The sequence below is a fragment of the Peromyscus californicus genome, unplaced genomic scaffold (genome assembly GCF_007827085.1).
Source record: "Peromyscus californicus insignis strain IS unplaced genomic scaffold, ASM782708v3 Scaffold_7__1_contigs__length_154581171, whole genome shotgun sequence".
NCBI classification, from domain to species: domain Eukaryota; kingdom Metazoa; phylum Chordata; class Mammalia; order Rodentia; family Cricetidae; genus Peromyscus; species Peromyscus californicus.
The window spans coordinates 63,049,658-63,060,667 of record NW_026294595.1 but is presented as its reverse complement, the minus strand read 5'-3'; the positions used below and the strand labels follow the sequence as shown (position 1 = coordinate 63,060,667).

Sequence of the window (11,010 nt, the reverse complement as noted above, 5' to 3'; positions counted from 1 at the left end):
TTGCCTCATTCAATATAATATTTTTTTATTTTCATCCGTTTACCTGCAGATTTCATTTTTACTAACAGCTGAATAGTTCTAACTATTGTGAATAGACCTGCAATAAAGATGGATGAGCAAGTATATGTTGGGGAAAATGTCAAGTCCTTTGGGAATGTATTAAGAGGTGGCATAGCTGTGTCATAAGGTAGATATATAGAAAAAGAGAAACTTCATTCACTATTGGTGGAATTGTAAATTGCTGCAGCCATCCTGGAAATAGGTATGGAGAATTCTCTAAAACCTAAATATAATCTACCATATATCCAATCTTCTTTCTTATACAGTTCAGGGCTTCCTGCCTAGGGAATGGTGCTACTCACAATAAACTGACTCAATTAACAATCAATATAATCTTCCATAGAAATGTGCCCAGGCCAAAATTTTGTAGATCATTCTTCATTGGGATTTCTTTTTCTGAGAAAACTCTATATCTGTCTGTGAAGTTGACAATAAAAACTAAAAGGCACAGAAAATTATCATAAAGGAAAAAATATTTAAAAGGCATTTGGAAATTCACTTACTTGTCACTAAAGTAAAACATATAATTCATATTTAAAAATAGTTGGAAGGGATATATTCTACATGACTGTGGTAGACTGAATGTAATTGGCCCTCATAATCCTATAATCCCATAATCTGATAATCTCATATGGAGTGGCACTATTAGGAAGTGTGGCCTTTTTGAAGTGGGTATAGTCTTGTTCGAGGAAGTGTGTCACTGTGGGGTGAGCTTTGAGGTTCCATATACTCAGGATACCAACCAGTGTGTCAGTTGATTTCCTGTTGCCTACAAGATGTAACAGTCTCAACTGCAACACTGTATCTGTCTGCACACCATGGTGATGATAATGGAATGAACCTCTGAAACTGTAAGTGAGCCCTCTCAGTTAAATGTTTCCTTTATAAGAATTGCAATGGTCATGATGTCTCTTCATAGCAATGAAAAACTAAGACAGAAGTTGATACCAGGGACTGAAGTATTGCTATGATAGGCCTGATCATGCTTTTGTTTGGAGTAATATGGACTTCGTTACTTTGAGTTTGGAAAGCAATGGAATTTTTAAGCACCGCTTAACGGGACATCATAATAGGAGCATGGAAGACAACGGTGCTAATAAGAATTTGAAACGACAGGAGCTGGCTCAAGAGGTTTCAGAGAAGAATTTTAGTACGTTGCCTAGAAATCATTTTTGTTGACAAAGGAAGTGGATATCTTTTGCCCTTGTTCTGAAGGGTCTGCCTGAGGCTAAAGTTAAGAGTTTTGGATTAGTTCCTGTAATATGAATTGCTAAACTCTCTTATTAATAAAAAATCCGGAGCCAGATATTGAAGTGAAAGCTGAAAGATCAGAGGAATAGAACAAGCAAGCCACAAGTTCTTACCACTAGGAAATCCTCAGCCCAAGAGGAAGATACTTCCTGTATACTCATGCCTCATATACCTTTCTGTGACTTGCCATCTTACTTCCTATCTCCGCCCAGATACATCACTTCCTCTTTCTGCCCAGCTTTATATCACTTCCTGTTTGTCTGTACAGACCTCCAGGTGTCTATGGGTAACTAGTGCTGGGATTAAAGGCATGTGCCACCACACCTGGCTCTGTTCCCAGTGTGGACTTGAACTCACAGAAATCCAGATGAATCTCTGCCTCCTAAATGCTAGGATTAAAGGCATGTGATACCACTGCCTGAACTCTATGTTTAATATAGTTGCTGGCGTTGTCTTCAGATCCCCAGGCAAGCTTTATTTGTTAGAGCACAAATAAAATATCACCACAAATTCCATTGCAAAAGAAATCTCAAAACAGTCTAGTATAGTCTCTGTCATTTGGATATTAGTGGTAAATCTAATGAAGATTTATAATGAAAGGAACAAGTGGAGCAAGGCAAAATATTTGAGGAAAGTAAGTGTATCAGAAAATCGAATGGAGCTAAATTCTCTATTCAAGGGGATAAATGGATTAAGAAATGGAATAAAGGAAGTGGTGACCTCAGGTGATGGTGACACATGCTTTTAATCCTAGCACTCCAGAGGAAGAGGCAGGTAGGGACAGGCAGATTTCTGTGAGTTCAAGGTCAGTCTGTTCTACAGACCAAATTTCAGAATAACCAAAATTAGGCAGTGAAAGACAGAAAGCTAGTGAAGATGTAATTAAACAAGGGGGTCATGTTCCAGGCCCAGCAAGCAGCAGAACTTGGCAGCTATGGCCACATGGTTCTGACTTTAGAATTAAGGCCAGGTGAAAGGAGGTAAGATCCTATGGTTCTGGTTAGCTGGGGCTGAAGAATCAGTTGTGATTAACAAGATACCAGAACTCCTAAAGCAAAATTTTGCTTTGTTGGGAAACGACAGTAGTTGGCTGCAACTAAGAAATTAGTGGTGATTAAGAAGAGACCAGCATCACTGAGGTGCAATCTTCTGGGAAGTGTTTCCTGGGAGCACAGAGAAGCTGTGTTCCAGAGGTGACCAAGGTTGTACCTTGTGCTGGCAGCTGGACTTGGTAATGTGTAAGTGTCACCCAGGTGGTACTGGTTTTGAAGGCATGAGGGAGTCATGGAGAGCAGCTGAGGTTTGGAATTGTGAGAGGCCAGTAAAGGCCATTGGTGAAGGTGCAGCCTCAGTGGCAGTTAAAGGCCTAGGACTGCCAGGGTCATACAAAGAAGCTGAGGCTTGGCACCATGAGAAGAGCCTATGACAGGCTATTGGTGAAAAGGCAGCCCTGTTGCAGAAGACCCCATTGTTGTGGAGATTCCAGTGCCATGGGATGACCACCAAGAACAGTAGTAACAGTGGAATGGAGCCAGTGGGAACCTAGATGATGTGCTGTGTGTCCTACGGGGGGCAGAGCTGGAGAAGTGACACAAGCCCTTTGCAGGAGCCAGAAGATTGTGATAGATCCCAGATACTGGATGATTAGAATTTTGTGATTACCCAAGATGTCAGAGATGCCAGAGTCATGGGATAACTGCCGAGGAGAGCTGCTAACAGGAGTGGAAACAACCCAAGAGAAAGAAGTGTGTTGCAGTCAACAAAGCTGAAAAGAACTGGAGATGTGGAGAGTGTTTTGACATCAGACATGGAGAGGCAGTTTGGAGGTTGCCCAGCTGATTTTTGGTTGTTCTTGTTTTGGTTCTGCATTTCCCTTCTTTGTTCCCTTCTCTGCACTTTGGAATGTTAATGTATATCTTGTGCCATTATATGTTGGAGTATATGATCTGCTTTGTTATTTTGATTTTTTTACAGGTGATTGCAGTTGAGAGGTTGTCACGTGTTTCAGAATAGACTTCAGACTTTGGACTTCTAAACACTGTGGAGACTGTGATAGACTATGGGGACTTTTGAAGTTGGACTAAATTCATTTGCATTATGGTATGGTTACAAGCTTATTGGGGCCAGGGAGTAGAATGTGACAGTTTGAATGTAATTGGCCCCGATATCCCATAATCGCCAAATCTCATAGGAAGTGATACTCTTAGGAAGGGTGGCTTTGTTGAAGTGGGTATGGCCTTATCCGAGGAAGTGTGTCACTATTGGAGCAGGCTTTGAAGTTTCATATACTCAGAATGTTGCCCAGTGTGTCAGTTGATTTCCTGTTACCTGCAAGATGTAGCAGCCTCAGCCCCAGCACTGCCTCTGCCTGCATGCCGTCATGCTCCCTGCAATGATGGACTGAACCTCTGAAATGCAAGCGAGCCACCACAATTAAAACGTTTCCTTTATAAGAGTTGCCATGGCCATGGTGTCTCCTCACAGCAGTAGTAAACCCAAACTAAGACAATGGCTTAAAAACTCTGAGAAGCCATGGATATTGCAAACCCAGTGCCAGGTGTGTCATACCTCCTTACAAATTATCGTCAGGGAGACTCCACAGGCCCCCAAAGCAACACAGGCTCTTGCCATGCCTACATGTTGCCCAATACAACTAGACTCTGTTTTTGAACTCATCACACACCTTGGTTGCATGACATAGATAAGTAAACCTTAAACAGTTGGAAGTTTCCTTCCTGATGCCCAGCTTTTATAGTGCCATAATGTGCTAAGCAGATTGCCTTTGGGTAAAGGCATCAATCAAATTATGTGGCCTATGATTTATTATAACAACATGCCAGGAAATATGTGGCTACTTGTAATATAGTAAAAGCACTATTATAGAGCTACCACACTACTCTCTGATTGGATTTGAGGCCCATTTCACAGGAAGATTATACTTGGTACTGCAAATTGACTCAATTCCCATGACTAAGAGAATCATAGGCCCAGGGACATGTGTGAATAATCCTGTTGTTTAGCTAAATTAACATAAAGTTCCATTACTTTGCAAATATGCATATTAATACCCTGGTTTAGAGACATAGGATATGGCAATAGAAAATAGAATATATGAGGAGGGGAATATGATTAGCGGAGGGGTAGAAACCATGGAGATTGTTGGGAGTGAAAAATGATCAAAGTATGTGATGTTTGTATGAAAATATCAGAATGTAGTCTCCTATCTTGTACAATACAAATTATATAAATTACACCCTGAGGAAAGAAAAGGAAATGTCAGGAGGTATCTGCTAATTAAAGAAGCATTTATTCTTTTATCATTTTTTAAATGAAGTAATTCATTAACTTGCTATTTTCAACCAGGACACAGTTGGAGCCTGTTCCCCTAGGGTTGCCTCCTCTGGGCTTCATCACAGTTGAATAAGCAAATATAAACAGTTTAAATTATCAGTGTCCATAGTAAACTCAAATCTTCATTTGCTGTTCTTTGGGTAAGAAGAAATTTCAAACTACTTGAGGAATTGTTGAGTCTAGAACCTAACATCTCAAATACAACAATGTTATTTTATACTAAGTAATTATATTATGAAAAATTAAAAGTAAGATACTATAGCTTTTTCTCATTTCATATTCTCATAAAAATAATCTAGTAACAGGTCTGCATATGAATTATAAACCAAGCTACCTGGACAAATGAGAAAAACCAGAAAATACCAAAATTAAATTTTGTATACAAAAATGAGTGTTTGTTGTAGGTTGTGTACTATCAGTCTCTTGATAAATAAGTTACCCCAAAGGAAAAGGAATCATTAATCTGCTAATAGAGAGTGTACAAATATTGACATATTTAATATTGAGGCTCTTTTATTTTTATATGATTTTGAGAACAATGAAATTTAAAAATTGCATCTTACTATACAATCCAGCAAACAACTGAAATAACTACTTATTTAAATTTTCTTGGCTTAATTATTTGAATATATTCAAACGTAGTAAGACATAGGTTTTGCTTAAATTTCTTGGGGCAAAGGTTGTGGGAATCCAATTTGACAATGAAGTAGTATAACAGGAGGTAATGTTTTCCTAACAAACTTGAGAGTATATACACTGTGATGAATCTATAGTGAGTTGTGGCTATGGCAATGATAAAATACAAAACTTCCATAAGATAAGTAATGAAATGTCCACAGAAGGTTGATCTTCCAGCAGTTGTTCAATAAAGGCAAATTTAAATTATTGCAGTCCTACAAATGTATTATTTAAGTACTATGCTTAGAATATATGAAATTCTGTATTTTGTAGCAATATGTACAAGTACATTTACATTAATTGAGGAGCTGGGCATATACTGTCCAGTAAACTATTATGAAGTCTCTTAATTAATTGTGCTATTAACTTGGAATGTGTTTTCATGCTGGCTTCCTCAAACCTCTAGCTTTTCATTATGTATCTAGTACAAAAGCCTGACTCAAGAGAATTTGATTCCAATTCCTCAATTACCAAAAGAATAAACATGTATTTTTTTAAATCATTACTCACCTTTATATTCTTTAAAGAATATGGAGAAGTGGACAGGGTAGTGGATACCAGAATCCAAAGCTACTGGAAAGCTGAAAAAGGGTGATTGCTATGAGGTCAAGGCCAACTTGGGCTATACAGTGAAATGGAATCTTACCTCTACCCCTGCAAAAAACAGAATTCTTATATATAAATTGTTAACAATTAAAAAATCATGTGTTCTAAAATGTTTCATAGAATATAATCTGTATATATTGCATTGGAGAATCAATATATATATATAACACCATATTCTATAATTTACTTTTTAAAAATTTGATTTTGGCATATTTTCCTCATAAAGCTTTCTCCCATCTTATTAATGGATATTAGTGTTCATTGGCCACTACTATACAGAATTTAGCAAATTATTCTATAGGATTTCTGACACATTTGCAATTCTGATTCTAGTACAGTGCATTGTCATATATAACAATTCAATAGGTTCTATGTCATAGGTGGGTTTTGTACCTACACAAGTTTTGTTTTGTTATAGTTTAAGACAAAACTTCTAATAGAATAAGCTGTAGGTTAGGTAGTAGGCATACAGTTTAAGAAGGACTATATCTAATATATATATATATATATATATATATATATATATATATATAGAGAGAGAGAGAGAGAGAGAGAGAGAGAGAGAGAGATACAATTAAAATTTGAAAGGGCATGAATTTGGAAGAGGGTGCAGGAGGAAGGTATAGGCACAAAGGACATCTTGGAAGAAGAAACAGAAACAGAAAATGATGTAATTATATTATAATATCAAAAAATAGAAAATTTAAAAAAGGAATACCATGAGTTCAGACACAGGGTAAAACAGGGAGCCTATATGGGTAAAAGCTAGGAACTCTGCATATATGTTATGGTTGTGAGGCTTGGTATTCTCATGGGACTCCTAACTGCAGGTGGAGGTTGTCTCTGACTCTTGCTTGATCTTGGAACTCTTTTCCTCCTATTGGGTTGTCTCATGTGGCCTTGATGTGAGAGTTTGTGCCTAGTCTTGTGTTAACTTCTTTTGCCATCTTCAGTTGGTAACCCTGGGAGGCCTGCTTTTTCTAGAGAGAAACAGAGGAGAAGTGGATCTGAGGGAGGAAGGAGGTAGGGAGAGAAACTGGGAGGATTGAGGAGTGGGGAAAACTGAGGTCAGGATTTAATATATGATAGAAGATTCCTTTTAAAGTTAAAAAATAAAATTAAAAAAAGACACTGGGTAAATATACATACGTTCCACGTATATTTCAATGAGTGCTGTATTGAAATTTAAATCATCACTGTGTCCTTATCTTCTGCTGTAGCTCATAAAATCATGTGACATGTGCACTTATGTGTATCTATGCCTCTTTTAGCCTGAAAGTGTGCTTCTGCATAAATACACATAAAGATACAGCTCACCTTGTTTATAGCAAAACTACTCTATACTCTTTACAGTAATATGAACTATGATTTGTTGATTGCTTTCAATTCCTTCTATGAGATTTCAACATGGAAAACATCACTGAAGTCACTGAATTTGTACTGAAGGGCTTCACAGACAATGCTGACCTGGAGATCCTTTCCTTCTTCCTCTTTCTAGCAATTTACCTCTTCACACTCATGGGGAATTTAGGATTGATTGTTCTAGTCATTGGGGATTCCCGCCTACACAACCCCATGTACTATTTTCTGAGTGTTTTGTCCTCTGTAGATGCCTGCTATTCCTCTGTTATCACTCCACAAATGGTAGTTGACTTTATGTCAGAGAAGAAAGTCATTTCATTCACTGGCTGTGCTACACAGATGTTTCTGGCTGTTACTTTTGGTACAACAGAATGCTTTCTTTTGGCAGCAATGGCTTATGACCGCTATGTGGCCATTCACAACCCACTTCTATATGTAGTAATCATGTCATCCAGAGTCTATGTGCCACTCATCATTGCATCCTACGCTGGTGGAATTTTACATGCTGTTATTCACACTGTCGCCACTTTCAGACTGTCCTTTTGTGGATCCAATGAAATCAGTCATATTTTCTGTGACATCCCTCCTCTCCTGGCAATTTCTTGTTCTGACACCCACATCAACCAGCTTCTCCTCTTCTACTGTGCTGGGTCTATTGAGATAGTCACCATCCTCATCGTCCTGATCTCCTATGGCTTCATTCTGTTTGCTATTCTGAGGACTCGTTCTGCTGATGGTAAAAGAAAAGTCTTCTCTACATGTGGCTCTCATCTAACTGGAGTGTCCATTTTTCATGGTACCGTTCTTTTCATGTATGTGAGACCAAGTTCCAGCTATGCTTTGGAGCATGACATGGTAGTGTCAATATTTTACAGCATTGTAATTCCCATGCTGAATCCTCTCATTTACAGTTTGAGGAACAAAGATGTAAAAGAGGCAATGAAAAAGGTTTTTGGTAAAAGACAAATTTATGGATAAAACTATATTTTCTATAAACCTTATATGAAAAAGTAAAAGTTCTATTCTGTAAGTAAATATGAAAATTTATGTTGAAAATGTTCCTTTTCATTCATTTAAATATTTCAGTCTTCAGGAAACCTGAAATTAAAGATATTAGTTAATGCCTCTCTGGTCTGCTTTTCAAAACAGAAAGTCTATACTATCCAATTTCTTTTTTAATGTTCATAATCATATACATTTATATATATTTTTCATAGTGATGACACTACATGAAATGCAAAATGTACAAATAAATAAATATATATGCTTAGATTTATTTTTATATGCATATTTAAATAACCTTTAACACAATTTTAGATTGTTTCATTTCTTTATAAACTGTATTTTAAATTCTCTCATATTTATAAGTTTAAATATTTTTAGTGTTATATCACAATGACTAAATAAAACATTGTTGTTGTCTTTATTCAGTTCATATTTAGGCAGTCAAGTTGGCTAGACATTATGAATATAGCTTCTGACATTACTATGAGACAATCACACAGCAAACTTCTTGATCCTCTGGGGTTACAATCTTTCTGTTCCCTCTTCTACAATGTACAAGTGCTGTTGGGCAGATAGAGTCACTGGAACTGAGCACTAGAATTATGCAACTTGATTGGTTGTGTTGTCTGTACTGGTCTCCTGTAACAAAGAGTCATTTTCTTGATGAACGGTAAAGACTACATTGGAAATAGATTAAAGAAACTTTATACATATGGAGCAGGTTCTGTTAGAATGTATGTATGTGTGCATATATGCTCAGATTAAAGAAACTTTATACATATGGAGCAGGTTCTGTTAGAATGTATGTATGTATGCGTATATGCTTGTAACAGAAATAATGAAAAAAAAAAGAATTGAAAGAGAGCAAGGAATAGTATGTGGGAAAGTTTGGGCGGGGAGCTGGGGCCAGGGAGGGGGAGGTCAGTGAGGAAGGAGGAAATGTTAGATCACTGGGTGCTGGAGTTACAGAAAAGTTCAAGCTTACTGATAATAAATGATGAAAACCAAATTACAGCCCTTTGCAAGAGCAGCAAGTCCACCTAACCTCTGAGTGATCACTCAATCTCCAATAAGTTTTATTCCTCTTAATATAAAATTATATGCAAATTTCCATCTCTTTTTTTATATGTATATGAAAGTGTTCTACTTTCCAACTAAGTTTAAGTTGAAGAAAGACTTCCACTGTACCATAAATGTCTAGTCAATCTTTTCATTCTCCCAAGTCTCCTCTACTCTCCCTCCTGGCAAATTACCACTATGTGGTATTGAATCCAGTGTCTGAAAGGCAAGCCAAGATATCACTCTACAGTGTGCCGGTTCCTCCCACATCCATTACCAACGCTTCTGCTCTTACTCTACTTGGGCTTTATTTTAACCAGGAATACTACCCTTACCAGAGTCTCCATCCTACCTTTACCAGATTTCCTGACCTCACCAATCCTTCCACTCTTCCCTTATCAGGCATTTTATCCTTCCCTAATCTTTGTCTTTGGCTGATTGATATTGCTGAGTCCCACCCAGGTCCAGTACCCACCACACTGACCACAAGCCCTAGTACTTTATCAGAGATCATGGGTTTCCTCAGATTAGGTGATTCCAGAAATGCTAGGAACTCAACTTTTGTCTCCACTATGGCTTTGCCCACATTTCCAAAAGGCCTTGTTCCCTTTTCCTTGATTCACTAGAATCTGTAAGGTATGTGACTCAGTCTTACAAATCTGAAGAATAACAACTTTGCTGCTTTCTTTGCAATCTTAAAATTATTAATCTTCATAAGTGATATTAGATGCAATAGTAATAATAGTAGTAATTTTAATTTATAACACCATTGAGGAAAATACAAATTGAATAACAACACACGATCTGAAAACTATACTTGTAATTTAAAAATTCTTAGAAACAGAAGCTTTTGTTTGGTATATGGTAAGTAATCTGGACTCCCTCACATTGGGTTTTCTTCTGTCTCCATAATTATCCCACTCTTTGCCAACACTGTCCATATTTCAAATTCTGTTCCCACATCCTGCTTCATCAGAGACTACTCACTACATCCAACTTCAGTAGTCTCTCATCCTCACAGCTGTCCCCAAGCAAAGCCTCCCTCTTTCTCTAGTCCTGTTTCAAGACTCACTTCTACCATCTTTCCTCTGGTTACTCACTCAAAAAATCTGTTTTTCCACACCCCCACCACACACATTGCTTCATAGCTGCCCATATGAGAGGATGCCAGAGCCAAGGCTATTCTCCTTGCACACATTGCTTTTCATCTCTATAACTTTACCCACATTTTAAAGTGTCTCAATTTGTTTTCTGTGGATTTCACCAATGTACAATAAAATTCCAAAAATATGCCCCCAAATCTGACTTTCTACAATATTTATGTCATTATATCCTCTACCCACCATGACAGAGGAAATAACAATATATCTCTTTTGTAGATTCCCTTCAAATTCAAGATTCCCACATTACTCTGTCAGAAACACATATCAGCTCTCTTTTGACCCTAAATAGAACTGACTGCTTAAGTCCCCTAATCATTAACATATATTCTATCTATTAATCTACCTTATCAAAGTGATGAAAAGTCTTGCCATGAGACACTGAATTATAATAAAATCCAATAAATCACCTGAAAACCGGGCAACATTTATGAGCCACCTTACAAAGACTCGCTTTAAACATATCAACCTAAATCCT

At 37.4% G+C, this 11,010-nt stretch overlaps 1 protein-coding gene across 1 annotated transcript; it reads left to right on the top strand.

Moving 5' to 3' along the window:
• The first annotated feature begins 7,353 nt into the window (after positions 1-7,353).
• On the top strand, positions 7,354-8,286 carry LOC128102216 (olfactory receptor 1086). Its single transcript, XM_052725791.1, has one exon. It carries the CDS (start codon positions 7,354-7,356, stop codon positions 8,284-8,286), a length of 933 nt encoding a protein of 310 aa, XP_052581751.1.
• The last annotated feature ends 2,724 nt before the right edge of the window (positions 8,287-11,010 follow it).

What these genes read in the sequence shown, in the direction of transcription:
- LOC128102216 (XM_052725791.1), top strand. Translation starts at nt 7,354, where the DNA reads ATGGAAAACATCACTGAAGTCACTGAATTTGTACTGAAGGGCTTCACA.